General features: G+C 40.3%; 1 protein-coding gene across 1 annotated transcript; it reads right to left on the bottom strand.

Moving 5' to 3' along the window:
• Positions 1–16323: 16323 nt before the first annotated feature.
• On the bottom strand, positions 16324–18286 carry LOC149851265 (uncharacterized). The gene is made up of 3 exons (XM_090008135.1): positions 17005–18286; positions 16901–16956; positions 16324–16719 (listed from the first exon to the last, which is right to left on the bottom strand). The coding sequence occupies exons 1-3, from the start codon at positions 18284–18286 to the stop codon at positions 16324–16326; spliced, it is 1734 nt and encodes a 577-aa protein (XP_089864261.1).
• Between the last annotated feature and the right edge of the window lie 4055 nt (positions 18287–22341).

Here is a 22341-nt window from a genome sequence, read left to right on the forward strand (position 1 = left end):
AAGATTAGTCATTATCTGATGATGCAAAAGCCAATTCAACTGCTCTATGACTTTCACAAATATCTTCTTATTCACTATCTTATGATGGTGCATTTTCCTCTATGTCATCATCAACAAATGGATCCACATGAACGATGTAAATTGAATTTGCATTCTTCATCTCTATTTGTGAAGCCATTTTTTCATAAGCATATTCATCCTAATAAACACCAAATCAGTTAGCCTTGTGGGTCCAAGATTTGATCTCTTATTGGTATTAACTGCATCAAATGCACCCTAAATCCTCTCACAAGCTGAAGCATTGCATGGTTGGCTTGAAATTTTGATTGCTATTCGCTAAAGCATAGTAACATAGCTTCCAAACATCTCCCACTAAATCCCTATTGGTAAAAACTAAAAACAAAATATAATAAATCAATAGTAGAGCATAAAATAAAGAACCATAGAGTAAGTTGTAAAACTTAAAAATAATTGAGCAAAAGGAATACTTACGTGGATGTGCAAAGTGAATAAGATCCATGGCTAACCCTTCATAAAACAAAGAAGGATCTCTGGCATGATATTTCAGAAGATCATTGGTCATTAACTTCCCATATTCATAAGAAAGAAGCTTCTTTCTCACTAAATCATAGCCTTCATGAACTTCATCATCCATCTTTACCATTCTTTCCCAAAACAAATGGGGATTTAGGTAAGCAACTAGTGCACGCATAGGGTTATGCAAATTATGGTTCTATCTCTTATCAATGATATAACAATATAACACATATTTTCTTCCTTATCACCATTAATATGTGGTCTTTTCCTTTCATGTGAGGATGATTTGACACTTTAGGCAATTTAAAATCTTTATTTTGTAACAAATATCCAAGACTTGAGATTTAGTCTGTTGGATCTCAGTGAACTCGCTGTTGTTAGGTTATTTATGATTTTGAATTTGACCTTGGTTTTATCGAGGAGACTTAGACTTTCTTTTTTCTTGTCAAGAAGTAGCCACACTAACCTAACTCTTGGGTGATTCTTCCTTCTTGAATCTATCATTTTTATGTCTAGTATTAAACATAATCCTATCATACATGACTCTTTTAAGGTTTTCTTTCATCCAAGTGACAATATCAATCATATTGACAATGGTATCATATCTCTGAGTAGGCAAGAGATTCTTAAGCAACTAGTTGAAGTTGTCTAAGATCATGGTGAGCACATGAGACTCACATAATGGGTCCTTCGTACAGTGGTATACAACTCTTCATCAATTGATGAAGTCTTGAGAATCTTTATCTTTCTTTTGTTTGAGATCATACAGTTACCTGATTGTTGGCATGACATCGATCTTATACCAAAATTGCTCAATAAACAAATTCATCAGGATTTGAAACTCCCTTATCTGATGGATGTCCAAGGTGGAGAACCATGACAAGGCCTCCCCTTTTAGGCTTCTTGAGAACTAACGGGTCATAGCATGGTAATCATTTAGGCAATCAGAGCAGGCATCCAAAAACAAGTCCACATGGGTCTCTAGGTTTTTTGTCCCATTGAATTTCATAAACTTTTAGAAAGTAGCCCTCAAAGGCTCGTTGTTCTAGCCTAGAGTAAAATCCTAAATTTTGTAGGGACTCTTTTCACCCTGGGCATACATCATTTGTTTGTTTACATTATGAAGCTTTTCCTCAAAATTTATAACACGCTCTTCATACTCGGTGAGTTGTAGAAGCAGAGTTTGAGTCATTGGTAGCATAATTTTTGGAATGTATATAGACTTAACTGGATTAATTGGCATATTCTGACTTTTTTGTTTGTGTATTTGCTTCAAACTGTAGAGCTTAGTTTTATTTTCTATGAACATCTATTAAATTTTGCTCATTATCAGTCCCAAGGTTGCATTGAAACTTTCTAGCTCTTCAAGTGCAGCCTTATCTGGGACATCTTGGACAATCCCCTTTTTCTTGTCAAACACCTCATGAGTATATTGATCTTCATCCTCATCGATCTCAAGATCAGTCTCTTCCCTGCCTAACTGTTCAAAAGGATCAGTTTGGTGTAGATGGGTCACAGCCAATTCTATATTGGAATTGTCCTTTAGTGGACTTTGTAGTTTCTTGGTACCTCCAGCCTTCTTACCGGGTTGTCTAGGTGAGTCATGGTCAATCGACTCAGATTGCAAGCTCGGGTTAAGGATCTTAGAACCATGTCGCTGGTTTAATTGGTCCTTAGAAGTTTATGAGAATCCTTCCTGGGAACCATTGGTTTAAGTTCTATGAACACACAAGAGTATAAAACTGCAAGGTCACTTCAAAGGGTTATATACCCAAATTATGGCTCCTAGGTACGTATGAGAGAGTATTCAACCTCCATGAACCACCATCGATATACACTAGATGATGGCTTCTGGTACTAGTGAGGGATCCAAAGTTTCCAAAATATATGATATGGTAAGCAGTTTTGAAAATCCAAACAAGAAAATAAAAGCTCTATAATCAAAGTCCTAAGAAATGAGGATAAATTAGAAGAGAAACAAAGTTAATACAAACAATGTTCTACACATAGTGAATGACTACCTTGTTGGAGGTTGTTGAATTTTTTTCTAAGAAATCTAAGTGACAAGATTTTCTACAACAAGTGTTTCTAATCAAATTTTCTAATCTAGAACAAGTAAGCAAATGCTCAATTCAAACTAGGGTTTCTATCTTTTTGAAAAACTAAAAATCCACTTTCACAAGAAATTGCTTTTAACAATATTTGATTCATGGGAACACAGATCATAGGATCAGAAACCAGATCCAAAAGAAACCCCTTCCTAAGGATTTATTTCAGATCCAAACACAATACAAGAGGACCTAAATAACAATATCAGAATGATAAAAGACTTAGGGGTGGTAAAATCGCAGGATTCTGGTACCCGAAAAGTAAGATATGATCCAAAGCAGGGGAGTTACTAGAAAATTTCTCGCAGGATTCTAGTACCCGAAAAATAAGATATGATCCAAAGCAGGGGAGTTACTAAAAAATTTCTACAGTCCAAGATCTGTACCAGACTTTTACATTGATTTTGGGCACAAAAGTGAACACAATCCAAAGAACTTTAAAAAGGACATAATAAGATAAGTCAAATACCTTTGCAATTATACCTTATTTGCTACAAAATGATAGGCGGGTGTTGAGATATAGCCCCAATGATACACCTAAAGTAGGAGAAAAATAGCCTTTTCTGACTAATTTCCAAGCACCAGCACTAAAAATAAAAAAAAAGTAGCAAAAATAACTAGAAAATGTCAGAAAATCAGCTTTTCAATAACATGGAGAGATATAACTTCTAGAAGATAGGTTGTTCGGTGACTACTGACTGCATACTAGAATTTTCTCTCGATTTTGTAATCCAAAAATGGTGATCCTAAAAGGGGTTTTAGTTCTGACTCAAAACAAATGAATATCAAACCCAGATCTCATTTTTTCAATAATTGTGAAAATGTTGATTTTCAAATTTGGAGTACTGAGATAGTCCAAAGAACATAAGCAGGTTGACACTATATTTTCTCGATTTCAATGCATTTACAGAGGCCTTAGATGAAGAATCTGAATGTATTAAAAATGAAAAATATAGTGTTGGTCGTTTATTTTCCAATGGCTCCTAGAATGCAGTAATACGACTTACATAAATAGAGATATGGTCTTGTCATTAGGGCAGGATCAGATCAATAAATGAAATGGAATTGGATTTTGGATCTAGGATCCAATATCCAAAAATATTTTAAAAATAGTAAAACTGACCTCGCAACCTAAGATCCTAAAGATGTTGATTTCAATGTTTAAGCGAGTGATCCCACCATGATCACCATTTTGTGGATCTCCAAAATTTGAAAACCAAAAAAAGGGTTTTATTAGAAAAAGAGTTTAGATTCTAAAACTAAATCTAAATACAAGATGAGAGTGTTTTAGGGTCCTCTCTTCAAGTTTTGTACCTTTCCTCCTCCACCGAGCAGGGATTAGCTGTATCAGGAGCTTAAAATCTTCAACGATAAGCTTTAACTTGCGAGTGATTGTAGTTCATATGTGGATCTTATGAAAGAAAGAAACTTGATGGTATGAGCCACCACTAAGGCTAAAAAAAATATAAAAACACGAACACGTATGCAAAAGTTAAAAAAATCTACACTTATAATAATAGAATAAATACAATAGATATGCAAAAGGGGTCGAATCTTACCTCGACGTTGGTGGCCTTTTCCTATGAAAATGATGAGCATGGTGGAATTCAGTCAGCACTTCGACAAAGTGCGGGCTTCAAGAGGCTAGGTGAGAGAAAGGATATAGACCTAGACTATGCTCGGGTTGGCTCAACTGGGCTAGACTCACATGGGCATAGTCTGGGTATTGGCTTCTAGGAAGCTAAGTTGGACAGTAAGTGCAACAAAGTTTTTTTACTTAGATTTTAGATGGCTAGAATAGAGGGGAGGTCCTCTATTTATAGATTTTGTAACGGGTTGATATCTTAATTCTATGAATTTAAGATTCAAAGATCTATATCCAATGACAAGGAAATACCCTATTGGTTGGAGGTTTGGAAATCTCATTTTGATTAGTTAGTTTCATTGCTTGGGGGTTAAGGTTTTCGGGATAAGAAGATAGACAAGATAGGTCTAAAATTGGTGCATGAATCAAAACCAAATGAATTGTTTACCGCACATGTTGCTAACAACATGTATTGTTGACGATACTACGAAAATGGTAACGACACTCCAAAATGCTAATAGTATATTGGAACTTGCTAACAACGATTCATCATTTTTTACCCTTTTAACGATACAAAAAAAAACTACTAATGATAATTCAAAACCTGCTAATGACAATCCAATTATCGTTAACAGTTTTCTAACAACAAACTCTAATGTCATTTGAAATTTGGCTAAGACAAGCCCGATAAGTTGACTTGTTTTGGTCATAATTTTATATTCGGATATTAGATGGAGGTGCAGTTTGGTGTGTTAGAAAGCTAATATCTATAAAACCAAATTCAATCTTTTTGTGGTAAAAAAATCACTAAAAATGTGCAATATCTAAAACAATATTTTTACTAAAAAGTCATCTTATTTTTGTCATAACTTTTGACTCTAATGTTGTATTTACTTGATTTTTGGTTTGTTTGAAAGTTAAAGTCCTCTAGTTCAATTAATATTTTGCAAATACTTTCAAGATATAGTTTTGAAGGTCAAAAATGAAGTTGAAGTTATAATAGCCCTAAAATGAATTAAAATACTGGATTTTGGATGACTCCTAACATGAAATGACTTTGGTCAAAATTGAGGTGTCTACTACATATATACTCTCTACTGGTACAAAGAATCAATCATGGATGATACATCATATGTTGGTTGCAAGATGACCCTTAGGACTGGTTTATATATATATATATATATATATATATATATATATATATATATATATATATATATATAGAGAGAGAGAGAGAGAGAGAGAGAGAGAAAATCAAAATGCCGTAGCCAAGATGAGTCGTGCAGTTAGGAAACCTTATAATTTTACATTTCTATTGAAAGCAACACTAGAGAAATTACAAGGCCGTTATGATTTGGAAGCAAGCTGATGTAACGGAACAGATAATGAATGAAACGTGCAGGCATAACACATCATAACCGATTAACCTTGTTGCTTGGTTCAATCAGTCATGCCCAACGATATAATACTGATGGAGAGGGCAATGCATGTTCTCCAATTTTCAGTTTTCAACAGCAATATGCAAGCAAAAAACTGAAGTCTTGTTAGAAGTAGGGGTGGGCAACGTGCCGGGTTTGGGTTAAGGTTTTAAGCTCGGACCCGTTAGCTACCGGGCTGAAACACAGCTCATCATATATGTGAGGCCGCATCCGGGTTGGCCCACAGGCTATCGAGCCGGCCCAACAAGCTTGAGCTATTTATTAATTTTTAATAATATTAAAATTAAAAAATAATTAAATAGTAACTATTATTATTTACCTAACTAGTTGTATTAAGTTTATGAAAACTAGAAAGATAATTAGTTGGGTATACAGAAGCTTGTTAATTATTTATTATTTACTTAATTAGTTGCACTCATGTTCAAACCGGCTCATTGGGTCATGGGCTACTCTTCAAATCCGAACCCGTTAAAAATTGAACCAAAGCCCAATTCGTTAATAAATGGGCTGCGTCACACTTAAAGCCCAACAGGCCGAGCTCTGATCGGGTCCGGCCCGGCCCAATGTTAGAAGTACCCTGTAGGTTGAGCCACATAATAAATATAGGATGGTATGTGCCAGTCAGTCATCTAAGACAACATTTTATTTGACCTGGAAACAACCACTGGTTGGTAAATTATTAAGTTCTTGTGAAACAAAAAAAAATGTATAAGTTCGTACAGTTGGTAAATTATAAAGTTCTTGTGAAACAAAAAAAAATATTTCATTTTTAATACCTGCATCAAAGTTTTAAAAGCAAATATAAATCATGTCTGATCATTTATTAGCATCTGGCTTAAATTATAAAGTTCTTGTGAAACAAAAAAAAAGTATTTAATTTTTAATACCTGCATCAAAGTTTTAAAAGCAAATATAAATCATGTCTAATCATTTATTAGCATCTGGCTTACCTAGCTTCCTATGTGCCTTAGCTTCTCATACAGCAAATTTTATAAAGAATACAGTTGAGCTAGTTAATAAATCTCTGTTTTTCTTGGTTGGCAGTTAGGTTTAAGTAGATGATATTGCTAACAAAACCGATCCTATTAGACCCAACTTGTGTTAAGCTATGATGCTGTCACTTGGTGCCTCAGACATGGTCTGGTCTAACAATAGAACCCCCAAATCCAGTGACAGAGCAGGAAATCCAAATTAGAGTGGGCACAGGTGTGTGGCAATGAACAGGAGAGAGAGAGAGAGAGAGAGAGAGAGAGAGAGAGAGAGAGAGAGAGAGAGAGAGAGAGAGAGAGAGGTGGTTTTAAGGGGGCACAACATTTGGATCAGGATGGGCACTGACCACCCTGACCCAACCCCCCTTAATGCTGATTTTCAGGTCAGCGTGCCCACCCTAGCCCATATCTAGTTCCGCCACCCGGGGCCAAATCTGGCCTGGCTAGGGATGGCAATGGACCGGGGTGGGGGACAAGGCCTTTATCAGTGGCGTAGCTAGGATTCATGTGAGGGGGGAGGGGGCAAACAGGGGTGTAGCAAAAAAAAAAAATTTGTGTGATAGTTGGGGTTTGGGGGGCAGCGCCCCCGAAATTTTTTTTTTGAGATAAAATAAAAAATGGCTATAATTATTAATAAAAATCTATTTCATATGGACGAATCAAACTATTTGCTGCAGTCAAGGCTGGGCTACAAAAATGGATAAAAATCTATTTCATATGTTATCAGGGCTGGGCTAGGACTGGGCTTTTAAAAAATTTTTTTTAACTGTTTCGGGAGGCAGGACTGGGCTACAGCCTAGTCCTGCCCCCCCCCCCCCTAGCTACGCCTTTGGTCTTTATCCCCTCTTCGTCTCAAAACCCGAACCTTCATTCTCGCCTCCATCCCCACATGGGGATGAATTTTAACCTCCACTCCCCGCTTCAAATGGAAGCGAGGTGGGGCGGGGCCGGTTTTCTCTCGGTCTATTGTCATCCCTTAAAAGGATTGGGGATGGGGCAGGGCGGGGATCAGGACGGTGACGGGGCAGGGGAAATCATAAGTCCATCCCCGCACGTGGATGGATTTTAACCTCCATCCCCGATTCGTGCCCTTCATCCCTGGTCCAAACGGCGGGGTGGGGCCCAGTTTTCTCCCGCTCCACTGCCATCCCTAGGCCTGGCTGCTCTACTCTATATAGTCATTACCTGCCTCAAAATGCTTAAGCTTTCCTTGATGCATAAATACAAAGCTCTCTTACCACTGCATGTGCAAAATTCGGTGGTTCGGGTAACGTATGATAGTCTCATTAGAACGTGGTGGGATCCATCAAAATCTACATTTTGCCTTCATACCTTTCACTTGGAGCTTATGCAATTGCCCCATAATTTAAGGGAGTTTTTTTTTTTTTTTTGAGGGAACACAATTTAAGGGAGTTACTTCACCGTCTTGTAGACGCTATGGCTGTTTCCTCGTTAGTACGGGTGAGCATGGGCCGGCCCAAGCTCGTTTGAAGCTCGGTTAGTCAGAAAGATGGCCTGGCTTATTTACTAACAGGGCTGGTTTTGGTTCAGTTCTTAATGAGCTCAGGTTTAAAGTGCAGTCCATGGCAATGGGCCAATGTTTAGCGGGTCAGTCCAGCTCGGCCCAAACTCATTTGTAGGTTATTTTTTTAACGCAGTTTATAAATTAATTTTTAGAATACCAAAAAAATGAATTAAATAAAAACATAAAATTCAGAATTTCTCTTATAATAATTATCTTAAAAAATATCCAAATAAAAAGTTCATAGCAAAATATTTCATCCATGAGATTGCATTTGAGCAAATAAATCAACCTCAATTTTCTAAAATATCATCAAGCTTGATCTTGAATTCTAGCCGTCCTATGCAACACAACATGGTTTCTTTAATCGTGGTGGCATAACCTACAAAAAAAATAAATAAAGAAAAAATATTTAAAAATGATTGCAGTTATTCTAATTAGAATTATAGACCACAACAAATTTACCATCGTTCACTAAAAGTCTGAATAAATATAGTCATCCAACTCTTATGGAAAACATAATTCATAAATAAATCAGCATTCTCATAAATTTATCTTTCTATTTCTCATAAAATTAGTGCAAGTAATTAAGTAAATACTAATAATTAACAACTTCTCATATACCCAACTAATTATCTTTCTAGTTTTCATAAATTAATGCAACTAATTAATTTTTTTATTTTTTATATTAGTAAAAAATTAATTAAATAATTCAAGCCCATTGGACCAGCCCAGTAGCCCCTGGGTTGACCCGGGCTCAGCCCATGTATATAACAGGTCAGATTTTAGTCTAATGGGCCATAGCCTAAAACCTTGACCCAAACCCGACCCATGGCAGGCCAGGTCAGCTTGGCCAATTGGGATCGTGGCATTGTGAGTTAGTATTAATCGTGGAAGATGACTTTTTCACGTAACAAAGACAAACCACTGTCATGGTTTGGATTAAGGTAATTGTTAAATGCGATGATGCGAAGCGAGGCATTGAGCCTGTTATAAAGCGAGGCGTTGAAGCGTAAGCTTCATGATCAAAAGAATAAAATATATAATATTAATAAAATAATGAAATTTTATTAATAATTTTACCGTAAAACATAGATGATAAGAACATTCAATTTTCACTTTAGCAACACGATAAAAATGCAATATGTTGACAGAACAAACATTTTTAAATATCTTGCTTTGGCATTATATTTGTCATTTTTAAATATCTTGCTTTTGGCATTATATAGGCATTTTTAAATATCGCTTTGTATGTATGTTTCTAAAATGCACATCGTCAAATTCAGCCTGAAAAAAATTCCCGCCCAAACCTCCCTATCTTCCCCCACAAGCTTCTCTCTCTCTCTTTCTCTGGTTCTCATTTCGATCGTCGATTCAATCTATCGTTCTTGCCCTAATTCACATCTCCAATCAATGATGGACGCCGCTTCCTTGCTCTCCCGCTTGAAAAATCTCAAAATCAAAGGCCTCCGTCAGGACTTCACGACCTTCTTTCAGCCTCTCCTGCAACACCAGAAGGAGAAGCAAAAGAAGAAGGGGAAGACGACTGGTTCTGAGACCGAGGATACGCAACTCCGCTCGCTCGCGAAGCAATTCCTCCCTGTCATCTCCCGCATCCTAAAGATTTGCCATAACCTCCTCTTGAACCCGTCATCAGACGGAGATGATCGTCGTCGTGCCCTAGAACTCTTTGAGATCTTCAAGACGGTGCTCGACTGCTTCGGCTGTATCTCAGTAACGACCCGATCCGGGGCCTCTCGAGCCCAGGTTCGTGGACGTTAGTTCCCAGAGAGAAATTACTCAATAATCTCAAAAACAGCTTAAAATCGTGCCAGAATTTTTTTTCTTTTATTCAATACTTGAAGGTCCATACATCCATTTACAATATCATAACCATCCAAAGACAAAAGCAGAATAAAAAATAAAGGAAAACCATACTTCTGATGTGGCTGATGTGGCAGAGTCGTACTAAGTCTTGTGAGTGATGGTAGCAGTCCCTGAACCTACAGTTGCAACCAAAAGAAGGGGGTGAGTCTACAACCCAGTAAGATTTCATTTACAAATAGACACGACCGTTGCAACTGTAGTGAGCTCTAAGCTCCTAGTCTTAGTTTAGTTTGCTACTTATGCACACATGTTAGTTATGAGTTTTACCCCTCTTTACCGCATCTCTATTATCATTTTCAAACACCTCTTCTACTCTAATTGGCTATTCCAGATATAGCTGCCTCAGGCGTAGCAACCCATGTAGACAACTCAGAGTCTACAATGTTGGTCAGACGTATGAACCACTCACAAACAACGTAGTCCAAACCGGCCCAAACTACGGACACAGGTGCTGCAGCAGCTCGCCAGTTGCAAGCCGAGAGCGAAGGGACTCAAACGGTAGCTAGCCGAAGAGCCAGGGTGGCTATACCTGCCCCAAGGTGTCTCAAGGAGCTATACCTGCCCCCAAGGTTTTGTGGTTCATGCTACGTCCTACATGTGTCTAGTAGGAAATGTTTTAACCCCTAAGGGTCACCTAGAAACGTCTGAGATATTTCCAGGTTACTCACGAGGTACGCACCTCAACATTACCCTAGACCATGCCTCCTAGTAGAGTTTCTATCATACACTGGATGGTCATCCTAGTGACAACTTTTACTCAACATTCACATCTTGAATTTAGTGCGTTATACAATCCTTAATGTATATCCACTAATTACTTTTAACACATGTTTACATGTATGAACTACTAAGGATGACGACCCACCACAGATTAATTCACGACCCTTACAATTCCCCTCCCAAGGCATAAGCGTGACATTTCTCAAGGTAATACCAACCTTGAGACTCTAGAACTCTACCCTCAAATTTTCACATAACACATCAATCTCATACATGCAATCATGTCATGCCACTTTTATTTTATAACTCAGAAAATATGCATGATCAGGTTTAAGCATCACACTTGAACTTTATAGATTCCTAGGCATGCAAAACAACGTCTCTTTACAATAAACAAAACTAGCATACTTGAAGCACATGAAATCATATATAAAGATGCCTAAACTAATTAGCATGTGTTTTAATCAACTAAGGAGGAATTTGCAAATGTTCACTTACCTGGAACGCTTAAATTCCAATTACAACTCATGATCTAAAAACAACGATTACCTCGTATCATCAAAATTACCAAAACACCCTTAAACTTAATTGTCAAACTCTGACTCCATTTTGTTCACAAATTCCCTACTAATAGATTCTACCCAAGCAGTAGAATCTATGGATTCAAGAATCACATAGATCTGACTTCGGGCACTTAGCTATGCCTTGTATATTTTGTAGGCATATCAAGGGCAAAATGGTCTTTTTGCTCTTTCAATGTCCTCTATGCCATCTTTACTCCATGTTACTTTAAGATCCACACTCATAATAACATTTGACCACTCAGGTCCTCAACTCAACTATGATTTGGATCATGGATTCCGTATTCTTGATCCAAACCTGCTTGAAAAGGGTTTGTCTGGATCTAAATCAGGCGTCTAATTGCATCCATTTGAGTTTTGGGTCCAAACTGAGATCCAAACCCGAATCCAATTTGTAATGGAGAAATCGAGTCTTTGCTACTTCGATTTTTCCATCGCACTCTATAAATCAATCGCACACGCATCTGATTTGTCTCGGTCTAGACTTAGTTGGTCTGACCCATATTGGGTCCACCTTCGGTCTAGGCCGAAACGGTCCACCATTTCAAACCTGACTCGGTCTACTAACTACTTCGGACCCGACTCAGTCCGTATAGACCGATACGATCTGTCACAACGCACATATCCACACATCATTTTTTTTTCTTTTTCTTTTCGTTTGGATAGGTCTGGACACGCCCAGACTGAGCCTACTTGGTCTGGTCGACTAGCTCGGACTGGTTCACGTCTAGCCTGATGACTGACTCGGCCTGCAGAAACTGCAGACCGAGCTTGTCATCACGACAGCCAATAATCAACTTCTACCATCGTCGGACTTGTTGCAGCTTCCTGCAAGCTGGGCAACGTCCAGACCTCCTGCCTCCTTGCAGCAGGCGATTCTCCCTTCCCCGTTTTCGTCATCAGTGGTGACAGCAGCTGATGACTCACGGCAGATGTATGCAGAAAAATCAAAACAGCAAATATGCAATGAGATGCACGATGAAGCAAAACTTTATGTTATGATATGATTAATCTACAGAAAAATCAGAAGAAACATTACATAAAATGAGAGGGGAAGAGAAGAGGAAAGGAGAAGAAGAAGAAGAGAAGAGGCAATGCTTACCTTACGGTTGGATTAGGTTGAGAAAAGAAGCTGGTCTCTCCTTTGTATCCACGCTCTCCGTTGTAGAAGATCTCCACCGATGAAGAAAGGGTTGAGAGAAAGAGGAGGAAGGAAGAAGAGAGGAAGAGAATCCAGTGGAAAAGAAGGGTTGAGAAGAAAGGGAGAATTGTGTTTTCAAAGAAGGACCCCTCTCTCAAACACTACGTAGGGTTTTTAAAGAGAGAAAGGGGTTTTGCTTTTTTTTTTAAACTTACTCCTACTATTCTACAAAAATTCCAAAAAGAGGTTTTCAAAAGAAATGTTTTCTAAAAAAAAAACTTCTAAAAACCTACACTAACTACTAAACTTCCTAAAAGTCTAATATCCTAAATAAAATATTTCTAACTAATTCCTAAACGGCCTAATTCGCCAAATTAACTTGCATTTTATGCGTTTTTCCAATATTTATCTTTTTCATGTGTTTTCTCAAAACTAACGATAAATATGGAGATTTAATACCATTATTCATCAAATCATGCATGAATTAATATTATAAAATGTTAAAATACATGCATGATCAGCAGCAGAGGGAAAATCCCTCGATTACTCTCCTTCTTCTATTGAAATGCAGGGACAGGGTTCTTCCTGTCCCTGTTTTGCTGCAACTCGCCGGCAACTGTGAGGTTGCCAGCGACCCCCGTGTTTAGACAACGAACGAAAGGCAACAACAGAGGGGAAACCCCTCTGTCGTTCTCTTCTATCGCAAGGCAGGGACAGGGTTCTCCCTGTCCCTATTTTGCTGCAACTCACCGGCAACTGCGAGGTTGCCGGTGACCCCCTCCCTGCATTCAGACAACCCAAGAGAGAGAGAGACTTACCTGACGGCGACCGGCGATGGCTGCAACACCTCTTCCAGATTCTCCCTACACACTCCCTCTCTGCTCCTCTGGTTATCGAATGGGGGAATGAGAGGAGCCCCCCCATGGCTTTTATAGCCATGGGGGTTGCTCGGTTACCCTCTCCCACCTTCTGAATTAAATGGGGGCAGCCCGCTTCCTCTCCCACGATCTGATTCATGGGAGAGGAAGGGGTGTCGCCCCCTTCTCCTTTCGTAACCCCCCAACGATGGGGAGAGCGTTACAATTCCACCCTCCTTATAAAAAGATTCGTCCCGAATCTTTCTCGAAAATAATTGGGGAAATTGTGCGTACATATCTGCCTCATTCTCCCATGTAGCTTCCTCTTTACTATGATGCTTTCATCTCACTTGGACCATTGGGACAACCTTGTTTATGAGCTTGTGCTTCTTAAATTCAATTACCTCAATTGGTTCTTCCCGAATGCTTAAGTCTTGTTGGATGTCTAACACCAACTCCACTGTATCCAGTATATGTGATGGATCTGACACATACTTTCTTAACATGGATACATGAAATACGTTATGTATTCTGGAAAGTGATGGGGGTAATGCCAACTGATAGGCTGTAGAACCTATTCTTTTCAAAATCTCGAATGGGCCAATATATCTTGGACTTAGTTTGCCCTTCTTTCCAAACCTCATTACCCCTTTAAACAGTGATATCTTTAAGAAGACGTGATCACCTAACTCAAACTCTGACTCACGTCGCCTCTTATTTGCATAACTTTTCTGCCGACATTGGGCTACTTGGAGTCTTTCACGAATGAATCTGATTTGCTCCTCCATTTGCTGAACCAATTCCGGTCCTAAGGTTTTTCTTTCACCAACTTGGTCCCAGCATAGCGGCGTCGTACAACATCTCCCATATAAGGCTTCATAGAGAGCCATCCCAATACTAGCTTGGAAGCTGTTATTATAGGCAAATTCAATTAGCGGCAGAATATCGTGTCATGAGTTGCGATACTCTAGTGTACAAGCTCTCAACATATCCTCCAGCGTTTGGATGGTTCTTTCTGACTGCCCATCCGTCGGCGGGTGGAAAGCTGTGCTCATTTTCAACTGAGTTCCCATTGCTTCTTGAAAGCTTTGCCAAAACTTGGAGGTAAATTTCGAATCTCTATCAGAAACAATGGAGTCTGGCACTCCGTGCAATCTCACTATCTCTTTTATGAAAAGATGAGCTAATTGTTCAAAGGAACACGTCTTGCACGCGAGAAAATGTGCAAACTTGGTCAGTCTATCAACAATTACCCAAATCGCATTCATTCCCTCTCTGGTCATAGGAAATCCTATAACAAAATCCATCATTATATCTGCCCACTTCCATACAAGAATAGGTAGTGGTTACAATAGACCACCCGGCCTTTGATGTTCAATCTTTACTTGCTGACATATTAGACACTTACTAACATACTCAGCAATATCTCTCTTCATTCCATTCCACCAGAAATTATTCTTCAAATCCTTGTACATCTTTGTACTTCCAGGGTGAATGAAATACTTTGAATGATGTGCCTCTGCAAGCAATTGTTTCTTAAGTTCCTCATCCTTAGGAATACATATCCGATCCTGAAATCTCAGCATACCTTGGTCGTCTACTTTGAAATTTGGATCTTCACCATCGTTTGTTGTTGACCTGATTCTTTCAAACTCTTGATCTAGGAGTTGTTTTTCTTTGATTTTGTCCCAAATTTCTGACCCTAAGGTTGTCTGGACAAACATCAGTCGACCCGGAAGACATTGTACTTCTGCTTTTTGTTCTACAATGCTCACCAGCAGACTTGATATGGATAGTCTTGTGACTGATTCTGCTTTTCGACTGAGTGCGTCAGCTACTACATTAGCTTTCCCTGGGTGATACTTCAGCTCAAAATCATAATCTTTTAATAATTCTAGCCATCGTCGTTGTCTCATATTCAGTTCCTTTTGGGAGAACAAATATTTTAAACTTTGATGATCAGTGAATACCTCAAATTGTTCTCCATATAAGTAATGTCGCCATATTTTGAGTGCGAATACTACTGCAACCAATTCTAGGTCATGAGTTGGATAATTTATCTCATGCACCTTTAGTTGTCTTGAGGCATATGCGATAACCCTGCCATGTTGCATCAGAACGCAACCCAATCATTTATGTGATGCATCGCTATAAACGGTAAAACCTCCAATGCCAGAAGGCAAAACTAACACTGGTGCAATGGTCAATCACTTCTTGATTTCTTGAAAGCTTTTCTCGCACTTCTCATTCCACTCGAACTTCATTTCTTTCTTTGTCAGCTTAGTCATAGGAGCTGCCAATATAGAAAATCCTTCTACAAAGCGTCTGTAGTAACCAGCTAACCCAAGAAAACTTCGAATTTCTGTGGCATTCTTGGGTGTAGGCCAGTTGGTTACTGCTTCAACTTTTGCTGGGTTCACCATCACTCCCTTTTTACTGATAATATGTCCTAAAAATGACACCTGATCAAGCCAGAACGCACACTTAGAGAACTTAGCATATAACTTCTGATCTCTAAGTATTTGCAAAACGATTCTCAAATGTTCTGTGTGTTGTTCCTTACTGGCCGAATATATAAGAATGTCATCCACGAACACCACTACAAACTTATCCAAGAATGGTTTGAATACTTTGTTCATTAAATCCATGAATGCAGCTGGTGCATTCGTCAGCCCAAAAGGCATGAGTAGGAATTCATAATGACCATATCTTGAACGAAACGCTGTCTTGGCAACATCTTCTTCCCGAATCTTTAGCTGATGATATCCAGAACGTAGATCCAACTTAGAAAAATAGGCTGCACCTTGAAGTTGATCAAATAGATCATCTATCCTTGACAGAGGATACTTGTTCTTTATTATCATCGCATTTAATTTTCTATAGTCGATACACATACGCAATGACCCATCTTTCTTTTTCACGAACAAGATCGGTGCGCCCCAAGGTGATACCGATGGTCAGATAAATCCGATATCCAACAACTCCTGCAGTTGATCATTGAGTTCTTTGAGTTCAGCAGGTCCCATCCTATATGGAGGAATAGAAATGGGCGTTGTACCTGGAGCTAGATCTATCTGGAATTCGACTTCCCTATCCGGTGGAAGTCCTGGAAGTTCTTTCGAAAAAACATCCACGAATTCCCGTACAATCTCTACTTCTGTGACTGAAAGTTTATCGTCATCCTCAGTCTTCATATAAGCCAAGTATCCAATCCAGCCCTTCTGTAGATACCGGTTGGCTTGAAGACATGATATGATTGTCGGTTTTGCAAGTTTTCTAACGCCTTGAAACATGATAGTTGAAGTTCCAGGGTGTTGAAAACTGACACTTTTTCCTCGACAATTAATCATTGCCTGATGGTTAGATAACCAATCTATGCCCAAGATAACGTCCACTCTCTTAAAGTCCAGTATTAGAAGGTCTACCGACAATAGACGTTCTTCGACTTGTACCATACATCCTTGGATGACTTCATCTATATACACCGACTTTCCTACTGGTGTCTCTACTTGATATTTTATTTTTTAGAGGTACCGGTGAAACAGGTAATAGTGCAGCAAAAATAGGGGTGATGAAACTATGTGTAGCACCTGAATCAAATAGAACATGTGCACTAACACCATAAATTTGGAGTGTACCTTCCACCACGTCAGGGCTAGTCAAAGCTTCCTGCAGAGTCGCTGCATAAACTCGTCCTAGAGCAATTGGTTTCTCCCTGGGTTTTGCTCCTTCTCCCTGTACTGGCTGAGGACATTTCCTTGCAATGTGTCCCATTTGACCGCAATTGTAGCATTTAATATTCTTTTCATCACAACGACCTTCATGCTTGAAGCCGCAAGTCCTACAGTTGTTGCCCTTGGAAGGCGCTCCTCGGTATCGAGGTTTCTTAGCTTCAGGTTGTTCAGGCTTCTTCCCCTGCTGCTTATTGTTGTTTTCTGCACTACTTCCCTCATGTGGCTTCGAAGATATGTCGTTGCCTTGCCTCTTCTTGAAAAACCTTCGGGACGACGAACTAGTTTGTCCTTGTTGCACTTGCTTAGGTTTCTCTTGTATCTCCGATTTTGTTGTTCGAGCATCCCAAAACTCGTACCGAGATGCCATCTCCACCAACCTATCGAACCTCCGAATTTGTAGAGGTCCCACCATCCTCAGAATTTCAGGTTTTAGTCCACGCTCATATAGATTGCATTTTTGCTTCTCAGTAGATACTAAAGCCTTTGCAAATCTGGATAATGAATTGAACTTTGCAGTGTAGGCTGCTACACTCATACTTCTCTGTTTGAGCTTTCTAAATTCTTCTTCTTTCTCCATCCTCTCGATCCTGGGAAAGAATTGTTTGTAGAACTTGTTCCTAAAGGTAATCCAGGAAACAAACTCTCCACTTCCCAGGACATCTCTGATGAATCGCCACGAGTACTCAGCATCCCCAATTAAGTTTGATGCTGCGACCCATGCTTTCTGGTCCTCTGGGCATTGTATCGCATCCAGTGCTTTCTCCGCTTGCATCATCCATTTCTCTGCTGCTACTTCTCCAGGAGTTCCGTCGAATGTGGGCACTCTCATATTCTTGAACTTCTCGGCCCAAGAATTGCTTCCTGACGCTACTTGGTTTTGACTTTGATGCAGTGAATTTTGTAATAGCTCATACAAAACTCTTTCTGTGGTATAATCGGGAGGCACACCACTACCAACTGTAGCACGTTCGTGCCGAGGTGAAACTGGTGAAGCACCTTCACCTTCTGCTCCCATGCTCCTTAGAGGTAGACTATCGGATGCGTGTGTAGACACAGGACCAATGGGGCTTGCAACACTTCTTCTTGCAGAGCCCTCACTCACATGCCTTGCTTGAGAAGGGCCTGCTTGTCTCTTGCTTACTTGAGAACCTCTTGACTGGTACGATATTCCCTGACGAGTCCTCATACTGCAATATGAATAAGGTGATTACTAAAATTTACATTTGCTTCCACACAGGTTTGCACATTTGACATAAGAACTTACTATTTATTAATAAAAACAACGTTTTTACAACTTTTCACGGGTTCTTCCGTAATACAACCCGTTACTTACTACTATCACTAGGCAACCATAGGCCTTTATTACATGATTTAAACAAAAGCAAACACTAAACTGTCGGGGTACGAGGGGTGTAAGTAGGTTCTTCTTCTTCCTCGGAGTCTGAAGGAACCCTAACTGGTGTTGGCACTGCCATGTTGCTAAGAGCACGTAAGGATGTGTGCATATTCATATGTCCCCTGCCTCTCCTCAGTAAGGCCATTCCTCGAAGAGGTTGCACTGATTCTCTTATTTGTTCACTCTCCATGACATTAGTGCCCTACCTTGTTGCGCGATCCACCCTTGAACACCCTCATGACCGGATGCACCGGGTTGCTCCTGACTTCTCCCGCTACTGATAGTATTGCTCGGTCCTGCCCTATATTGGCTGAAACGAGACCTGCCGCAACCCGAGCAACATGCTGCAGCTCCCCTACCACCTCGATTTGCCAGTGAACCTCTCCGGACATGCCTATATGGAGGACGTCCTCGTGACCCTGGCGATTCTCCAACGGATGGTTGGGGTGGTGCTACCTCTTCCTCTCGATCATTGTACCCCCAGTTGCTGATTATCACTGAAACTGGGGCTGGAGAAAGAATGGGAGGTGTCATACTCCCCACTGTCCTGGTGACGTCCATCATGGCTGTCACGAAGAGCGAAAGAACGGCAACCATCTGATCCGTTTGGATCACTTCAGGATGCCTCTGCCTCCCAGAGTTCCTACCGCCTCTATGGTCGCTCTCGTTGGCACTATCGTTATTAGTATCCATTTTTGCTAACAAGAGGCACTCATAAGTTCAGGACCTTCCTATGACTCTTTTGCCACATATTCTTTTGGATGGTTGTAATTATCGTTCTCTTAGGACCTTCAACTTAATTCAAATTCTAACAAAATTCTTCCTCTACAATCCAATTTTTCTTATTGAAAACTTGGCTTTGATACCACTTGTAACGATCCGATCCGGGGCCTCTCGAGCCCAGGTTCATGGACGTTAGTTCTCAGAGGGAAATTACTTAATAATCTCAAAAATAGCTCAAAATTGTGCCAGAATTTTTTTTCCTTTTATTCAATACTTGAAGGTCCATACATCCATTTACAATATCATAACCATCCAAAGACAAAAGCAGAATAAAAAATAAAGGAAAACCATACTTCTGATGTGGCTGATGTGGCAGAGTCGTACTAAGTCTTGTGAGTGATGGTAGCAGTCCCTGAACCTACAGTTGCAACCAAAAGAAGGGGGTGAGTCTACAACCCAGTAAGATTTCATTTACAAATAGACACGACCGTTGCAACTGTAGTGAGCTCTAAGCTCCTAGTCTTAGTTTAGTTTGCTACTTATGCACACATGTTAGTTATGAGTTTTACCCCTCTTTACCGCATCTCTATTATCATTTTCAAACACCTCTTCTACTCTAATTGGCTATTCCAGATATAGCTGCCTCAGGCGTAGCAACCCATGTAGACAACTCAGAGTCTACAATGTTGGTCAGACGTATGAACCACTCACAAACAACGTAGTCCAAACCGGCCCAAACTACGGACACAGGTGCTGCAGCAGCTCGCCAGTTGCAAGCCGAGAGCGAAGGGACTCAAACGGTAGCTAGCCGAAGAGCCAGGGTGGCTATACCTGCCCCAAGGTGTCTCAAGGAGTTATACCTGCCCCCAAGGTTTTGTGGTTCATGCTACGTCCTACATGTGTCTAGTAGGAAATGTTTTAACCCCTAAGGGTCACCTAGAAACGTCTGAGATATTTCCAGGTTACTCACGAGGTACGCACCTCAACATTACCCTAGACCATGCCTCCTAGTAGAGTTCCCATCATACACTGGGTGGTCATCCTAGTGACAACTTTTACTCAACATTCACATCTTGAATTTAGTGCGTTATACAATCCTCAATGTATATCCACTAATTACTTTTAACACATGTTTACATGTATGAACTACTAAGGATGACGACCCACCACAGATTAATTCACGACCCTTACAATGCCCCTCCCAAGGCATAAGCGTGACATTTCTCAAGGTAATACCAACCTTGAGACTCTGGAACTCTACCCTCAAATTTTCACATAACACATCAATCTCATACATGCAATCATGTCATGCCACTTTTATTTTATAACTCAGAAAATATGCATGATCAGGTTTAAGCATCACACTTGAACTTTATAGATTCCTAGGCATGCAAAACAACGTCTCTTTGCAATAAACGAAACTAGCATACTTGAAGCACATGAAATCATATATAAAGATGCCAAAACTAATTAGCATGTGTTTTAATTAACTAAGGAGAAATTTGCAAATGTTCACTTACCTGGAACGCTTAAATTCCAATTACAACCCTTGATCTGAAAACAACGAATACCTTGTATCATCAAAATTACCAAAACACCCTTAAACTTAATTGTCAAACTCTGACTCCATTTTGTTCACAAATTCCCTACTAATAGATTCTACCCAAGCAGTAGAATCCATGGATTCAAGAATCACATAGATCTGACTTCGAGCACTTAGCTATGCCTTGTATATTTTGTAGGCATATCAAGGGCAAAATGGTCTTTTTGCTCTTTCAATGTCCTCTATGTCATCTTTACTCCATGTTACTTTAAGATCCACACTCATAATAACACTTGACCACTCAGGTCCTCAACTCAACTATGATTTGGATCATGGATTCCGTATTCTTGATCCAAACCTGCTTGAAAAGGGTTTGTCTGGATCTAAATCAGGTCGTCTAATCGCATCCATTTGAGTTTTGGGTCCAAACTGAGATCCAAACCCGAATCCAATTTGTAATGGAGAAATCGAGTCTTTGCTACTTCGATTTTTCCATCGCACTCTATAAATGAATCGCACACACATCTGATTTGTCTCGGTCTAGACTTAGTTGGTCTGACCCATATTGGGTCCACTTTCGGTCTATGCCGAAACGGTCCACCATTTCAAACCTGACTCGGTCTACTAACTACTTCGGACCCGACTCAGTCCGTATAGACCGATACATTCTGTCACAACGCACATATCCACACATCATTTTTTTTCTTTTTCTTTTCGTTTGGCTAGGTCTGGACACGCCCAGATTGAGCCTACTTGGTCTGGTCGACTAGCTCGGATTGGTTCACGTCTAGCCTGATGACTGACTCGGCCTGCAGAAACTACAGACCGAGCTTGTCATCACGACGACCAATAATCAACTTCTACCATCATCGGACTTGTTGCAGCTTCCTGCAAGCAGAGCAGCGTCCAGACCTCCTGCCTCCTTGCAGCAGGCGATCCTCCCTTCCCCGTTTTCGTCATCAGTGGTGACAGCAGCAGAGGGAAAATCCCTCGATTACTCTCCTTCTTCTATTGAAATGCAGGGACAAGGTTCTTCCTGTCCCTGTTTTGCAGCAACTCGCCGGCAACTGTGAGGTTGCCGGCGACCCCCGTGTTTAGACAACGAACGAAAGGCAACAACAGAGGGGAAACCCCTCTGTTGTTCTCTTCTATCGCAAGGCAGGGACAGGGTTCTCCCTGTCCCTATTTTGCTGCAACTCACCGGCAACTGTGAGGTTGCCGGTGACCCCCTCCCTACATTCAGACAACCTAAGAGAGAGAGAGAGAGACTTACCTGACGGCGACCGACGATGGCTGCAACACCTCTTACAGATTCTCCCTACACGCTCCCTCTTTGCTCCTCTGCTGATCGAATGGGGAAATGAGAGGAGGCCCCCCCATGGCTTTTATAGCCATGGGGGTTGCTCGGTTCCCCCCTCCCACCTTCTGAATTAAATGGGGGCAGCCCGCTTCCTCTCTCAGGATCTGATTCGTGGGAGAGGAAGGGGCATCGCCCCCTTCTCCTTCCGTAACCCCCCCACGATGGGGAGAGCGTTACAATCTCACTCTGCATTAATGTGAAATCTTTTGTGGCTGAACT

This window comes from Nuphar pumila, chromosome 1 (genome assembly GCF_984573655.1).
Source record: "Nuphar pumila chromosome 1, dmNupPumi1.hap1.1, whole genome shotgun sequence".
NCBI classification, from domain to species: Eukaryota; Viridiplantae; Streptophyta; class Magnoliopsida; order Nymphaeales; family Nymphaeaceae; genus Nuphar; species Nuphar pumila.